The 16,751-nt window shown below is 42.0% G+C and overlaps 1 protein-coding gene across 2 annotated transcripts in view; it reads right to left on the bottom strand.

Annotated features, from left to right (window-relative positions):
* Positions 1 to 63: 63 nt before the first annotated feature.
* Positions 64 to 16,751, bottom strand: part of HEXB (hexosaminidase subunit beta) — a 37,210-nt gene continuing 20,522 nt past the window's right edge. Inside the window, exons 8-14 of one of the 2 annotated variants that reach the window (XM_075270689.1) lie at positions 13,696 to 13,876; positions 11,494 to 11,580; positions 11,095 to 11,167; positions 6,927 to 7,101; positions 2,031 to 2,121; positions 1,089 to 1,193; positions 64 to 733 (exon numbers count right to left, since the gene is read on the bottom strand). In XM_075270689.1, the coding sequence (XP_075126790.1) occupies positions 673 to 733; positions 1,089 to 1,193; positions 2,031 to 2,121; positions 6,927 to 7,101; positions 11,095 to 11,167; positions 11,494 to 11,580; positions 13,696 to 13,876 (773 nt within the window). In that variant the 3' untranslated portion in view covers positions 64 to 672. Of the gene's footprint in view, positions 734 to 1,088; positions 1,194 to 2,030; positions 2,122 to 6,926; positions 7,102 to 9,271; positions 9,447 to 11,094; positions 11,168 to 11,493; positions 11,581 to 13,695; positions 13,877 to 16,751 lie in introns of both variants that reach the window. The other variant, XM_075270697.1, reaches the window with a different exon arrangement.

Consider the following 16,751-nt stretch of genomic DNA (forward strand, 5'->3'; position numbering starts at 1 on the left):
CCAGTGAATGCAATGAGAAAAAGGATTTTACGGCAAGTATAAAAATCAAATTTTTTCCTTTATTTCAGAATCTCAGCATATATGGTCATTCTTCACTAAAACCCATGTAAGTTACAGAAGTAGAGTGCTTTACCAATATGCAATGAACTCCCTGCAGTTTCTTTACAGGTGGGATACAAACACTGACACCACATTCCAGTAAAGGCTTTATTACTAGAGAGGAGCAAGTACTGTTCGGATCAGCCGATCCAAACAGCACGCTCGCATAGAAATGAATGGACGTGGCTGGCCGCCGTCAAAGCAGAAGTACCAGGTGCATCCATTCATTTCTATGGAGTGTGCTGTTCGATCTGCTGATCCGAACAGTACTCGCCCATCTCTATTTATTACATGAAACTGTAAATAAAGTTTACAATTCAAATTTTTCAAAAAGTAACAAAATCAACGATTTAAAGCTTTATGCTGGAAAAACTATTTTAGTTTCTGAAGCCACAAGTGGACCCAGCAGGAAGGGGAACAAGTCATCTTTTTTTTATATGTTCCATTTCTTCTCAAAAGACTGCATCAAAAAATTCCATGTGATTCCAGCTTTAAAAATGTGAAAACAGGTTGCGGTTGGTACAGTAGATTTGGCCCACAGTGCAGATTCCTTCCCTTTCTTGTGTCATGTAGTTAGAAGTTGAGCTCATGCTCACAGTAGCCAACAAACAGCGGTTCTGCACGGATTTCCCTCCTAGGAGATAGTCAACCAAAATGTTAATATTCTACATTATAAACCTACTCTTATACAGTATCATATGTGGTTGTAGTAACTGTGTGTGTCCCTGTTTGACTCCAACCAGGTACACAAGGCCTCATGTGAGGGGGTTTTTACTCCAGAAATCATCATCAATAAGGTTTTGTCTCCTAGTTTGTAAAATCCCTGAAAGATGGGCAAGCATTATTTGATACTCAAGAAGGTAGACTATGTGAGGCTATAACATACAGGAGACATACAAACAGTACCCAGAAGTAAGCGTCAACCAATATGGGTGTACATGATATCTGAAATTATCCCTGGAGCTTACAGTGAGGAGCTGTGGACATACCTGACCATATGGCAACGCTGTTTGTTAAGTCTGCTATAGGCATCTTGGATCGAGGTGGTATCTCTGCTACTCCAAAGTCTTTCTGCAACTGCGCTGGCTCTAGGCCTATGTAGTAACAGCAATAATACAGTTTTAGTTGTAGATTTAATTAGAACACATATACATGAGATATTCAGTCCATAAGATAGCAAAGGCACAAGCAGAAGAGACATTATACACCATCTTGTAGTCTACCACCTGGTGCCAGGGCAGTGCTGCATGCAAACCAATGACAAGACTATGACAGCACCCGACTGAGGAGTCTGTCATGTGCACTTGAGCAAAGGTAGGTCCAACAGGATAAGAAATACAAGTTCTTCCTTTATATTTTCAACTCCTTTTCTAGCCACGTCTGACTTTGCCCCAAAAAGAGACATTAAAAAAAACTGGCACATATGGAGCTGTAGTAACTTTTGTACATCCTTGTTCAGGCTCAGTCCAAGAGGCCTCGCTGGAGCAGAATATCAACAACTTAAAGAAGCACTCCCGTGGTTTTTCTATGTGATGTGAATGTAAAATTACCAATGGCCGTATTTGGGAGTAATCTACTCACAGCTGGTCCTCTGCTATGTCATGTCACCGATAATCTAACAGGGTCTTGAGTAGACCGCTTCTTTATTCATTCCTATGAGAGTCTCGTAAGAATGAGTAGAGAACAGACTTCCTATCCAAGCATGTGGAATGGTATCACTTAAATTGCATGTATTGATCAAGTGACAGAAAAGAGGGTTGATAACGTGTAACTAGATAACCCTTACTACAATTTACATCACTTGCCTTTCTAACAGATTAGAGAATACACATTTTTCCACGAGTGAGCGTGCAAGTGACAATCAAATATACAAGTCATTTGTGAATAGGAAGAGATGGAGTGTGTATATAATTTGGTTTTTTATAACTTACCACAACCTTGGAATGAGGTTTGAAGCATCTACATACTCTCCCCACAAACAAGCTTCACCGCCAAGAACAAGACGCTTCTGCTGTTCAGTCCCTGCAGCAACAAAGGAAATTTGGTCTGTTGAGATAAACATCTCGGCCATATTAACATGCTACAGCCAAAACCATGATTATGTAAATAGGAAACCCATTCACACACTTGTAGCAGTATCCGCAGATGGACACATTTGGAGGTTATTTTATTTATTTTTATCTATATAGCTCTGAGGAAACAATGTAAATGGCAGACGTGATGGATACCTTAAACAGTACAAATAAGGTTCAGGATGGGTGAACACAAGAACAAGGGGGCACAAGGTGAGGTAATTTGTGGGGCAGGGGGGGATCAGAAGCAAGGTCAGGAAATATTATATTGCTGAAAGAATAGTTGGGGCTTGGAACTAAATTCCAGCAGATGTTTTTGAAACTGTCAAAGCCTGCCTGGAATAGACGTATCAAGTCTAAGAAATAAGGGGAGGCTAGATCAGGAGTCTCAAACACATAGCTCCTGGCTTCTATCTGTGGCCTACAGCCTTCTCCCTGAATTCTGCTGGTCTGGATCAGCAGAACCAGGAGAAAAAGAACCCCAAACTCAGGGCAGCTTCAGAATAGTTACTTACCTCTCCCCCTCTATTCCCCTACTCAGAGTGCATTGCATTGCCCTATGTGCACATGTAACAGGGAAACATGCAACCAGACGATTAACTATATGGGGCCAGTTACTGGGGGACATTAAATTGTGCAGGGTCACTGCTGATAGATACATTGAACTATGAGGGGCGACTGCTGGGGTTAGTTCACAATAAGTTTGTAGTGTATAGACGTTGAAAGGAATGCAGCCCATCTACTTTACATTTTTCCTATGTGTGGCCCATTTGCTCGGCCAAGTTTTAGACCCCTGAACTGGATGGACCATGTTTAATATAGTCAATCTTCTATCTCCACATATGGTGGACATGTCCTCTTATCGTCCCCTCCTGGAACAGCATCAAAGATCGCATCCAGAGGATTACACGGAAATCTCTAGACCTCACCCCTGAAGTCTTATTTTTAGCCCTGCCAAATGACACCTACTCCCCACACAAGGATGAGTTAACCACTCAATTACTAGCAGCAGCCAAATTACTCATCCCTCACTTCTGGCGTCAACAGATCACCCCACCAATCTCACTATGGGAATCGAAAGTTCGAGAGCTTGCGCGCTTCGAATAGCTGGTCGCCTGGTCAAAAATCGAAAAGTTTCACAAAATCTGGGCCCCATGGTTGAAGTCCTGAAAAACCCTTCCGCTGGACTTGTCGCATTTCGGAGACTGTTCTCCACTGTGTAGAGGAACCTCCAAGAGTAACATCCCGTGTCTACACGGCTGAGGACGCTATAGTTGGTTGGATGCTGGCTGTACCCTTAATCCCGCCAGATCCTCTCCTTCTCTCCCCCTTCTCTAACGTCCCTCACCTATTCTTATTACCCCTCCTATCCCCTACCTAGCGTACTCCATGATACTATGGAAGTTCACAAATTCGAGGATTCACACATGTTAGGCATTAATCTATTTTGGTTAGGCTGCTAGTTTACAGTTGATTGAATTTCCTGTACCCCTACCCTGTTCTTTGTTCTGTATCCCATATATATATATATATATATATATATATATATATATATATATATATATATATATATATATATATATGTGTCAATCTTCTAGGTTTTAATTACTTAAACGCCATAAAACTTGAAACATGAAAATGAAAATCTGTACATAAAGCAAAGTACTGCAAGAAAGAAGAAAAAAGTCTGGCTATAAATTATGATCATATAACAGATCCATAATAGGGAAGTGCACAAAAAAGTCAAAAAATATGCACACGTCTTAGCAATAGAAAAAGGGCACAAACAGCCTTTAGTACAAAAGGTTCACATTGTGACTACTGCACAGCAGCAAACTAAGCATGTTATACAAGTCCTAACAATGGTGCAGTCACAAAGGGCTGTCATGCTATAGACACGTGGCACTGAACGTATAGCAAGCTGAGGCTTTTCTAGGTCAGTCATGTTCACACCTATCACAAAAAAAACCTCATGAGCAATTATAAAATGAAGGCTGGAGGCAGAAGAATGTACTCAAGTGACAATGAGGAGTCTTCATACTGAGCTCCTACCATGTTAGTACTGACTAATACCTGTATGGTAACAGGCTTGTACTGCGCTCATACACACCAACACAGCCTGCGCGATTCATTCACTGAACTCTTTCACGGGAACTTATCAAGTCCAATCCCCCATAGTTCTGGAAACTTGCATTTTTACTTGAATTATTTCACTTTTGAAAATTGGGAGAGGTTAACCATCAAACTGCTGTATAGGATATTTATCAAATGGGACTTGTAAAGTTATATGTAAGGGGTGGATCAGAAATTGTACTAATCTTAGAAAAGTAGTGTTAAGCTTTATATGGTTGTCCAATTACTAGGAGATCAGTTGTGTGTGATACCCAGGACCCCTGCTGATCAGCAGCTTGAAGAGGCCGCCGTAGTGCTTATACAAGTGCTGTGACTGACTTGGTTGCATAATGGCTGTGCAATGAAATTCCAGCCTTCTCCCATTCACATCTATGAGAAGCAGCTTATGTCATATGGCCACTAGGAAACACCCCACCTCCCCATATAACGGTCACCAACGAAGAGGAAGATGAGACTCCACGGACTGTTATACCCCAAACCACCCACCCCACCCCCACCATACCCACCACTCACCCACCCGAGTCCAACTCCCACCCCCACACACACACACTTTACTAGCTTTGGCAATGCCAAATATCTATTCGGACGTGCCAATAAAGCTTTTTTGATTTGATTTGAAACAGCAGATATGGAATATAAACAGTAAAGTGGCCAAGGCAATGCAAACTTCAGCAAAACAGACATTAAAAATTCTCATTGTATATCTCCTCTTTGTATACACAGATATATGGAATAACTCTATACAGAGTTAGACCAGTATAATAAAAGGCTTATCCAAGCTTTTCTGTATCTAAACAAAGCTGAATCATCATAAAACCATGTGCGTCAGCCAGAAGTGTTACCATATTGTAGCATTTTACACTCCAGTTCAGGGTTTTTTGAGGATTTCAGTATACTCAAAATCCAAAATACTAAATGAAAATATAATTATATATATATATATATATATATATATATATATATATATATATATATATATATATATATATATATATATATATATATATATATATATATATATTAATCACAAAACCTACATCTTCCCATTGCAGGAGAACTGATTTTTTTTTTTTTTTGCAACCCTGGTAAACACGATCCGAAGGAAGAAACAAAAACAGATTTTTGCCCAACTTGTGAAAAGATTGTGCAATACAACAAACTCACAGAAGACTTCCTAAGGTCAGCCCCAGATTTCTGCCATGGATTCTATCGTAAATACATATTTGTTTTGATACAGGCAAATCTGCAATGTGTGAACATAGCCTGACATTTTGTGGTCACTAGGAAGACCAGATAGAACAGGGGTCAGCAACCTCAGGGGCTCTCACATGTGCTGCTCCAGGAGAGGAGGTAGTAAGCAGGGAAGTGTGAGGTGTGACATTGTGTCTAAGTATTTATAACTTGAAGCAAGTGTGAAAGTACCGTATATACTCGAGTATAAGCCGACCCGAATATAAGCCGAGGCCCCTAATTTTACCACAAAAAAACTGGGAAAACTTATTGACTCGAGTATAAGCCGAGGGGGGGAAATGCAGCAGCTACTGGAAAACTTCAAAAATTAAAGTGTTCTGAGTTCTTGGGTGCAGTAGATGCTGGGTGCTGGGGAAGGGGAGGGGGTGTTTTGGTTGTCTGTCTGCCCCTTCCCTGAGCTTGAGGACTGTTTTTTTTTTTCCCCCACTTGGAATTCAGTCGAGCTGAATATAGGGTATCTGCAGTGCTCTTATTAACCCCTTCCTGACGGAACAGGAGCACTGCAGATCCCCTATATTCAGTAGACCGGGCACTTTCAGACACAGGGATACCTAATGTGTATGTGCTTCACAGTCATTTTCTACTTTTGTATTTATTCTAGGGAAATGAGTGATTTTTTTTTTTTTAAAGCTTTTTTTTCCCCCACTATTTTATGGGAGATTCTATACATTGATATTGCCTCTTAAAAAGAAAAGAAATGTTTTTTGCATGACTCGAGTATAAGTCGAGGGGGGCTTTTTGAGCACAAAAACTATGCGGAAAAATTCGGCATATACTCGAGTATATACAGTATAATTAAAAAATGTTGCCGACCCCTGATAGAGCAGATACTAATTTCTAATTTATTGAGAACTGACCACAGCCTGTAATCTTCAACAGTACAGAAACTCCACACTCTGTACCAAACTGCATCTTAGTCTTTGCAGCACTAAAGACAGGACCACACGGATTGCTGCAATTTTTAAGCCATGTGGCCTGATACTTTGCTGTAAAACAGGACTGTGCACAGTGGACCACACTTAACTGCAGGACACCTCCTAACCAGCTCAAAAATAGAGGGTGGTCAATACTTGCCAACCATTTGTGGAGAGGGTGTTTTTATGCAATCCTATCAAGCCCTCAGTGATAATATTCCTAGGGCTACACCTGGACTAGTCCCCCAAGCCATAAACATGTGTAACCCTCCCCCCACACAAACCAGTCACCTACAACTACTGATAAAAGTTTGACAATTTTGTATTCTTCACACAACTTCCAGTTTGTAGCAAAATTCCAAAACTATGAGCCTACTAAATTCCTGCTGCTTCTCAACCAATGAATTTTTTGGTCACATGCAGAATTGCCAAAGGTAAAGAGGCGCCAAAAACACACCAGTGAAATCTGTTGGCTCAACTTTGTAGATCTGGATCCAGTCCTGACCATAGGAAATGCGGTTTAGGTACCAGGGTGCTGACAGAAGAACCTGAAACCCGGCAGCTGTAACAGCCGCCATCTCCTGTTGATAAGTTTTTTCCTTCCAAACTTCAACCACGGTGTCTGGTCTCAACTGGGGGATTTAAGAATTTATTTAATAAAAATCTGACTTTGTATCTTACACCTGCAAAGACAGCAAGACTGCATATATCAATAATGTCAAAAAAGTTCCCAAAAACCCTCTATGTCATTTCTGATAAGGAAGATGAAGAGATTTGATCATTGTACTATGCAGATGGCATAAAATAGATGTCAGCTGGATTACGAGGATCCAGTGCAAGCTTAAATCACACCAACAAGCTTTGCATAAATCAATATATATATATATACATACATATACACAAGTTTTTCCTTTTAATAAATATATATATATATATATATATATATATATATATATATATATATATATATATATATACACACACACACCAGTTTTTCGTTTTGTTTCCTCTATCCATAACTTTTAGTTGTCTCAGAGCACAGTGGAGACCAGCTGCTACGGTGTCTCCCATACACAACACAAGGAGAAAACAGGAGATTCTGCTCCCAAACTCTCTTGCACTCACTCAGAAGCATCAGCAGTTGAAGATAGAAGCTTCCTATTCAACTCTAAAAGCTTTTGTCTGTGCAAGACCTCTCTGACTCTGAGCTCTTACTCACTCTTCCCTCTATCCATAGACTTCTATTGTGAGCTGTAATATGATGGCTCTGTAATCTGCAGCAATAAAGCAGAGATTTATGAGTAAATGTCAGTTGGTAGGAGCAAGTCTGAAATATGAAGAAAGAAAAATCTCTGATAAGATCTATAACAAAGCTTCTTATATTCTTGTACTATTGACTTATGCAAAGTTTGTTGAACAGTTATTGACCATATTAAGTTTAGCTCTGGTTGTGGCTGCTGAGGACCTGAATGGTGGAGGGAGCGTGGGGGGGTAGAAAAGGCAATTCATACATGGCAGAGCATAACATATACCCAAGAAGAATAGCAAGAACAGTTAGATCTTTTTTAGCCATTGTGACTCCTTGATGTAACAGGCATTAGGCTTACAACTTGTCATGCCATAGACAGTAGCTTATTAATTCAATCAATGCAGTTATTCAGGGACACCACCTCTAAATTGTGAGCATGTACCCGGGCCATGATTGGACTATACATAGATGACATCTGTATGCCACCCATGCCTCCAAGGCCCCAATCACTAATTTTAGGACCTGTTCTGTGTCATAGAAATGAATGGGTTAGTCTCAATGGAGCAGCACAGCTTAAGTAATAACCAGAACGTATGGCGTGAGTCACTGCTCTCTGGCGGGGGCTGAGTGCTCTCACCATTATCTACAGCTCTGCCTGCAGGACAATCAGCTCAGCTACTTGCAGTTTGCTGATAAAGGCTCCAGCCATCTGTCTTTTATCTTTCTATGTAAACACAAAGATAAGAAAGAATCCATTCTTTGTAGAAACATAAGTGTTCTGTACAAACGGTGTAATGCAATATACATTTACTGTGTATAGTATTTGATCTGCATTTATAGTAGATATCTAGTAATCATCTCTCATGGTAAAGGCAAAATCTATATTGTGATACTTCATAGTGTCCAATTCATAAAACAGTCAAAGCTGTCTCCCCACAGCTTGAGGAAGAATACAGGAAATTAGAAGAACAGAGTGCAGGCAAAAACTGCTGAAACATGGGGATGAGAAAACTCCCTTGAAGGGATTCTATCATTGGAAAACCTGATTTTTATTTAAGCATATATTTGCACAGCCTTTAGAAAGGCTATTCCACACATACCTTTAATTTGTTGATCCTCTCAGCCGTTTTTGAATTCGTCTGCTTTTATTGATATGCTAAATAGCCACCTCGGAGCACCAGAAGTTCACTGAGCACTGCTTGTGTGCTATGTGTACACAGGGAAAGGTGAGATCAGGGGAGGCTGCTGTTGATGACTCAGTCTCCCTGCTCTCCCCTCCCCTCTGTGTACACATAGCACACAAGCAGTGCTCAGAGAGCATCACAGAGACTTCCAGAGTGCACCTTGCTGGCTAATTAGCATATGAATAAAACCGGGCTACTTCAAAAACGGCTGAGAGGATTAACAAATTAAAGGTATGTCTTGAATAGCTTTTCTAAAGGCTATGCAAATATATGCTTAGTTAAAAATGAGTTTTCCCAATGATAGAATCCCTTTAAGAAATGTAAAGCAAACTTAGTAATAATTAGATGAATATTAAAAAGTGAACAAACCATTGAAGGATAACGGCTCAGCTTTGTAGTATTTCACCCAGTCTTGGCCATAGCTAATATAATCTAGGTACCAGGGGGCTGAGAGGACAGCAGAAAAGCCCGCATCTGTCACTTTGTACAATTCTTCCTGATCGTTTTCTCCCTTCCACACATCCACTATAGTATCAGGTTTAATCTGAAAAGATTGCAATAAATGAGTTTATTAAGAAGGGCACAAGTGTAGTTCTTACACGCCTTCACAAAAAAGGACACTTGTTAATGTGTTTCCAAATGAATCGTGCTAGTCGGATGTATTGAATTTATGTTGAAAGGAGTGTCTTGATCTTGGAGAGATGTTTAAACACTTACTAACCCTATACCCATTCTGTGATCTCTATATTTAGGTATAAAATAATGAATGTGGCTTTTTGTTTTGTATTTAGTGAAGTCAACATGCCTGGTAGGTTTTAACACTTACTAAACCTTATACCATCCTGTGATCTTTGTAATTTGATGAATGTGGTTTTTGGTTTTATATTAGTTAAGCAGGTTCCGTGTCACAGCTTCCTGCTAAGCAATTAGATCATTATCTGCAGAGGCTGTGTAGCGGGACTGCAAGGAGTATAAAATAGTATTCCCTCAACGAAGTACTTCAAGCTATGAAGAAGGGACCCCATCCTTGTTCCCGAAACGCGTAAGCTCATCTGTTTTTTGTAAGTGCCTGGATCCATGTCTGTACTATGGTTTCAAATTTTTGAAGTAAAAGTTAAATTTTATGCATAATTGGGCATGCTGGAGTAAATTTTTGTTTTTTTGACTATTGTCCATCCCGTGAGACAGTCCGGGGGTTTCTCTGTGCAGCCCATTTGCTTGTTTAACAGATCTATGGAAAACATATACAGGTCATTCCACAGTGGTTAGAGCTGCATATATTCTGCTTTATACTATTCCATCAGTGGTTGTCATAGGTAACGTGATTTAAAGGGGTGCATGCTAATGTTTCTTTAGCTTTAAATTTGTGTTTCTGTCCATACTATTGTGGAGGAAAGAAGGTTTCCAGGTATTTTTCCACTTTCATATAGGTACTATTGAGTTTGGAAAGTGTGTAGTTGTTAGGCTGTGATATTGGGGTAATACAGGGACTTGGGCATGTTAGATGCCCCCAGACATGCTTCCCCTGCTGTCCCAGTTGCATTCCAGACGTGTTGGCATCATTTCTTGGAGTGTTATTGTGGACTTGGTGACGCTTCTTAGTCGAATTTGGGTTTCCCCTGAAATGAGCATTTTTTTTTTCCCCATAGACTATAATGGGATTCGATTTTCGGTCAAATATTTAGAGGCTACTCGAAACAAATAAATATTTCACTAATTGCTCATCTCTAGTGACAACTACTGTGGTTATAAATGACTGACTACCATTTCACATACTAATCTTACTACTAACACCTGAACACTTTATACCATAAAGAGACCATGGCGGATGTTAGCACGATCAATTCAGATGTGGTTCTTAAAGGATATGGGTTAACAGAAAGCAAAGCAGAAGCATCTTTAGTTTGATAGAGGTTACTAGGAGTGAAAGCATTACAAGGATGATGTGTATTTTAGATTGATAGGTCCTTCAGCAGCCACTAAGGAATGACTGAGATATCCTCAGCATGAAACCTCACCAAAGACACAATAAGAAAGAATATACGGTAATAACATATCACATGTATGTGCAAGAATATGTTCACCAGAGAGAACACCAATAAGAAAAGAATACAGCCACAGATCTCTAGACAGCTTATGTCCTCTGAAAGACACCCAATGTAACACATTCACCACTTATCAGAAGAACATACCTGGTCGTGGTTATCAAATACCTCTTGCCAGACCATGTAGCCTTTCTGGTGTTTAGACACTATGTCCAATAGTCTGGAAAAAGTTAAAATTACATTTGGGTAAGCACATGGTAGCACAGTTTTTGCAGCTATAACCAAAAATAAGTATTTAAGTCTATGGTAGCAAAGAAAGCCTCTCTCGTAAATGGGAAGTAAAGGACTTTGATCTCACCTGATACAGGTGTGAATGTAGGGTAATAGGCATAGTTATAGAGGGTGCAGAGGCAGCAGACCCTGAAGGGGTCCCAAACCACTATTCTAGATTTTGCATTGGGGCACAGGGACTTCAAGTTAAGCCCCAGACAGAAATGCAGGAAATAGAAGTACAAAAAAAAAAAATGCAGACAGCAAGTAACTAACTTTTGGACGTAGAAAGATTCTAGTTTACGGTAATCTGTGCCAAAGCCGTGATCACTCATGAACTTTGTAATGTCAGGATTGGATTTCCTACAAAAAAAAAAAAAAAAAAAAGGAAAGATATAATATTATGTTTTATAACCAATACAGAACAGTCTGGACTCTCAGTATGTAAGGGGCTGTAACTGGGGCCTAAAACGCAGGAATTACTTAAATATGCATATCTTGATAGCTACAAAACTAGTTTTTCGGGTTCGGTTATATGGATTTTTAAGTTGTTTTTTTGGGGGTTTTTTTTATAAAACAAAAAACAAAACAGGGCCGATGAGTCATCAGCAACAGCCTCCCTGCTCTCACCTCCCCCTGTGTACACATAGCACACAGTGCTCAGTGAACTTCCAATGCTCCGAGGTGGATAATTAGCATATCAATAAAACCGTGCTAATTCAAAAACGGCTGAGAGGATTACTAGGTAAAAGGTATGTCTGGAATAGCCTTGGAATTAAAAAAAAAAAAAAAAAAGTTTTCCCAATGATAGAATCCCTTTAACCCCTTAGCGACCCTTGACGTAACTGTACATCATGGGTCGCATGGGGATGTATGGAGCGAGCTCACACGCTGAGCTCGCTCCATACACGGCAGATGCCGGTTGTATAATACAGCCAGGATCTGCCACTAACAGCAGCGGTCGGTGCCCAAGCCGATCGCTGCTGTTAACCCTTTACACACTGCGGTCAAACGTGACCGCAGTGTGTAAACGGCGCCGGCGGCACGGGCGCCGCCATGTTTCGCCGATCGCCGCCCTCCTGAACGTCACATGAGGGCGGTGATCGGTTGCTATGACAGCCGGAAGCCTATTGAAGGCTTCCAGGCTTGTCTCTGCACTAGATCTATTAGACGATGCCAGAGGCATCGTCTAATAGAAGTGCTGGGATTTTCCTATTCACTGCAATACTGTAGTATTGCAGTGAATAGTATGAGCGATCAGACCCCCTAGGTTTCAAGGTACCTAAGGGGTCTGATCATAAATGTATAACAAGAAAAAAAAAAAAAGTTTTTAATAGTACTAAAAAAATTAAAAAAAAATATAAAAGTTCAAATCACCCCCCTTTCCCTAGATTAGCTATAAAAGTAAATAAAGAACATTAAACATAAACATATTAGGTATCCCCGCATCTCCAAAATGCCCGAACTATTACAATATTAAAACATTTATCCCGTACTGCGAACGGCGTAGCGGCAAAAAAAATAAAAACAGCTAAAAAGCGTTTTTTTCATCACTTTGCCTCCTATAAAAAATTGAATAAAAAGTGATCAAACCATCAGATCTTTCCCCAAATGGTCTCAATAGAAACGTCATCTTGTCTCACATAAAAAGACACCACAACCAGCTCCATACATGGAAATATGAAAAAGTTACAGGTGTTAAAACGAACATGATGACACAAAATTTTTTTTCTATTTTGCAAAGTTTATCTTTTTTTTTTTTTTTAAAGTATCAAAACATTTCAAATACTATATAAATTTGGTATCACCGAGTTCGTACTGACACGTAGAACACAGGTAACATGTCATTTGTACCAAACAGTGAACGCTGTAAAAATTAAACCCATAAGAAAATGGCGCAAATGCATTTTTTCTCCAATTGCACCTCATTCTGAATTTTTTTCCAGCTTCCCAGTACATTGCACAGCATATTGAATGGTGCCATTACAAAGTAAAATTTGTCCCGCAAACAATAAGCCATCATGTGACTCTGTCAACTGAAAAATGAAAAAGTTATGGCTCTTGAAATGTGAGGAGGGAAAAACGAAAATGCGAAACCAAAAAATGGCCTGGTCCTTAAGGGGTTAAAATACAATACAAACAACTATTGAAAAAGGGGAGACAGAGACGAGCAACTGTCTGGAAGGGCTCAAGATTGATTTAGAGATAAAAGCAGTAATACGCAATGATCTCCCTTCCATTTGTGTGTGGATGCCTTTCCCCTTCAACACACAGTGGCTCAGCTAATCACATGAGTGAGTCGCAACTGAAGAGTATCAGAATGGGAATGGTAGGTAGTTTTGTTTTTTTTTAATAAAACATCTCTGCCTCAGAAACTCCTTTAATTTAACCAATACAATAGAATACTGCAGAAGAAAAAAAAACAAAGATACAAAATCATATACAAGATAAATGAAGTATATAAAATAATGAACTTACCAACACGCAAAATCAACCTCATCCCCTCCCAGATGGATATACTGGTCAGGAAACGCCAAGCTGATCTCATTAAACAATTGGTCTATAAAGCGGTAGGTGTCATTATTAATGGGATTAATGGGCCCAAATGTACCACTGGGCTGTCCGTCCTGGTAGCACGGTGTCAAGAGATCTTTCTGACCTGAAAATCAAGAAAACAAATGAATAGAGATGAGCGAACACTAAAATGTTCGAGGTTCGAAATTCGATTCGAACAGTCGCTCAATGTTCGTGTGTTCGAACGGGTTTCGAACCCCATTATAGTCTATGGGGAACATATACTCGTTAAGGGGGAAACCCAAATCCGTGTCTGGAGGGTCACCAAGTCCACTATGACACCCCAGGAAATGATGCCAACACCTCTGGAATGACACTGGGACAGCAGGGGAAGCATGTCTGGGGGCATCTAACACACCAAAGACCCTCTATTACCCCAACATCACTGCCTAACAACTACACACTTTCCACATTCAAAAAAACCTCTATCAGGGTGCATGCACACTGAGTAACGCCGGGCGTGTATGAGAGCCGTACATGCCGGCATTACAGCAGACTGCCGAACACTTCCCATTCACTTCAATGGGAGCGCTCGTAACAGCGGCGTTTACGAGCGCTCCCATTGAAGTGAATGGGAAGTGTTCGGCAGCCCTGCTGTAACGCCGGCGTGTACGGCTCTCATACACGCCTGGCGTTACGTAGTGTGCATGCACCCACAAAGTGGAAAAATACCTGGAAACCTTCTTTACTCCCCAAATGGATGGACACAAACCTCAATTTAAGCTCAACAAACAGTAACAACCACCCCTTTAAATCACGTTCCCCATGACAACCACAAATGGAATAGGCAATGGGAATTCCAAAAGCCCTCACCCTTAACTGTCATTTTGAGTGTGTGTGTGTGTGTGTGTGTGTGTGTGTGTGTGTGTGTGTGTGTGTGTGTGTGTGTGTGTGTGTGTGATGTGGTAAGACCTTCCAAAATTCACTTTTCTAGCCCTTAACATGAGCCCTTCCAAACAAAGTTACATGACCTTAAGCTGAGCTACCAGCAGAGATTGAGGCCCTTGGCATGAGTAGAGCCTTGTACCAGCAGTGTTTTTGGCACTTAGGGTGAGTTGAGCCTTGTACCAGCGTGTGTCCCTTAACATCAGGCGGGCCCTAAGTTCTGCGCTTTGCACAAAAGTTCCACATTAACTAGGCTGAATGGTACAAAGATTAGTAGGCCCGAGAACCAGGAACAGGTCTTGCAATGGCTGTCGGATAACGCTTAAAGCACATTGTCCACCAGCCAGTCAGCCTCTACCTCCTCTTACCCAACAGTCTTGTCCTCCTTCCACCCAAAATTCCCAATCTTCCCAGAACAATAACCCCAACTGTCCCTGCTCCCCAGAGCTGTTCTCCCTTCCTTTGACTGTACCGCAACCTGCCCCTCCATTTCGCGATTCCACGGACCTAACAGACGAGTATCTGTGTCCAGATGCTTAAACACTAGAGTCTCCTCCATCTCCGATCGATTTGGTGGCGGATGACCAGCAACCCACCCTCATCGACGACGATGAGATGCAGTTGCTGTCAGGGCAGCCAGTTGACATGCGCATTGTGCAGGAGGAGGAGGCGAGACAGGAGTTGGAAGAGGAGGTGGTGGACGACGAGGACACCGACCCCACCTGGACAAGGCGGATGTCAAGCTGGGAAAGTAGTGTGGATGTTGAGGCAGGTGCAGCACCAAAAAGGGTAGCTAGAGGCAGAGACATGTCCAGAGGCAGAGGTCAGCTGCTTTGCCGAAGCCAGGCCAGACCCGGAACGTCCGAAGATGTTCCCTTTTGTACCCAGCCCAGAAAAACTCCCCCATCGAGGGCACGTTTCTTGAAGGTGTAGAGTTTTTTCAAGGAATGCGCCGAGGACAGATATAGTGTCGTCTACACAATTTGCCTCTCGAAATCGAGTAGGGGCCCTGAGAAGAGCAACCTGTCCACCACTTCAATGCACCGTCATTTGGAATCCAAGCAATGGAATCAGTGGCAGGCAGCAACGGCAGGACAAACGTCGCCCGCCATTCATGCCACTGCCTCTGCTCACAGTGCTGGCGATGCACTCCAGAGGACGAGCCAGGACATCACTTCATCTGCCTCCGCCACTTTGTTGACTTCTCCCTCATCCTCCCCTGTTTCTGTCTTATCTCCTTCTCCTGCACCATCAAAGGCACCATCAGGCGCTTCTTTACAACAACCCACCATCTCTCAGACATTGGAGCGCCGGCAGAAATACACCGCTAACCACCCACCCACGCAAGCCTAGAACGCCAACATCGCTAAACTGCTGGCCCAGGAGAGGTTGGCGTTCCGGCTTGTTGAAACTCCCGCCTTCCCGGACCTGATGGCAACTGTGGCACCTCACTATGCCGTCCCTAGCCGTCTCAACTTCTCCCGGTGTGGCGTCCCCGCCTTGCACCAGCACGTGTCACTCAACATCAGGTGGGCCCTTAGTTCCGCGCTTTGCTGCAAGGTCCACTTGACCACCGACACTTGGACAAGCGCCTGTGGTCAGGGATGCTGCTTATCTTTAAGGACAGGCAGAGTGAATGTGGTGGAGTCTGGTCCCGGGGTGCAAACTGAGGTACCCTATCTCCTCTCCCAGGCCAAAATTCATGGCAGGAGTAGACTGAAACCCTACGACGCTGCAACCTCCACCACAGCTACTAGCGGCAAACGCTAAAACACTGGTGTGGGGAGACGTCAGCAGGCGGTGCTGAAGCTCATCAGCTTGGGGGACAGACAGCACAGTGCCTCCGAGGTCAGGGATGCCATCCTGGCTGAGATGGCATTTTTTTTTCCCTGCTACACCTGGGGCCTGGCATTTTTACGCCTGTGATAATGGCTGGAACCTGGTAGCGGCTCTGGAGCTTGCCAGCCTCCAACACGTTCCATGTTTGGCCCACGTCTAACCTAGTGGTGCAAAGTTTTTTGAAAACATACCCAAATGTACCGAAGCTACTGTTGAAAATGCGGCGCTTGTGCGCC

This window comes from Leptodactylus fuscus, chromosome 1 (assembly GCF_031893055.1).
Source record: "Leptodactylus fuscus isolate aLepFus1 chromosome 1, aLepFus1.hap2, whole genome shotgun sequence".
In the NCBI taxonomy this organism is placed as follows: Eukaryota; Metazoa; Chordata; class Amphibia; order Anura; family Leptodactylidae; genus Leptodactylus; species Leptodactylus fuscus.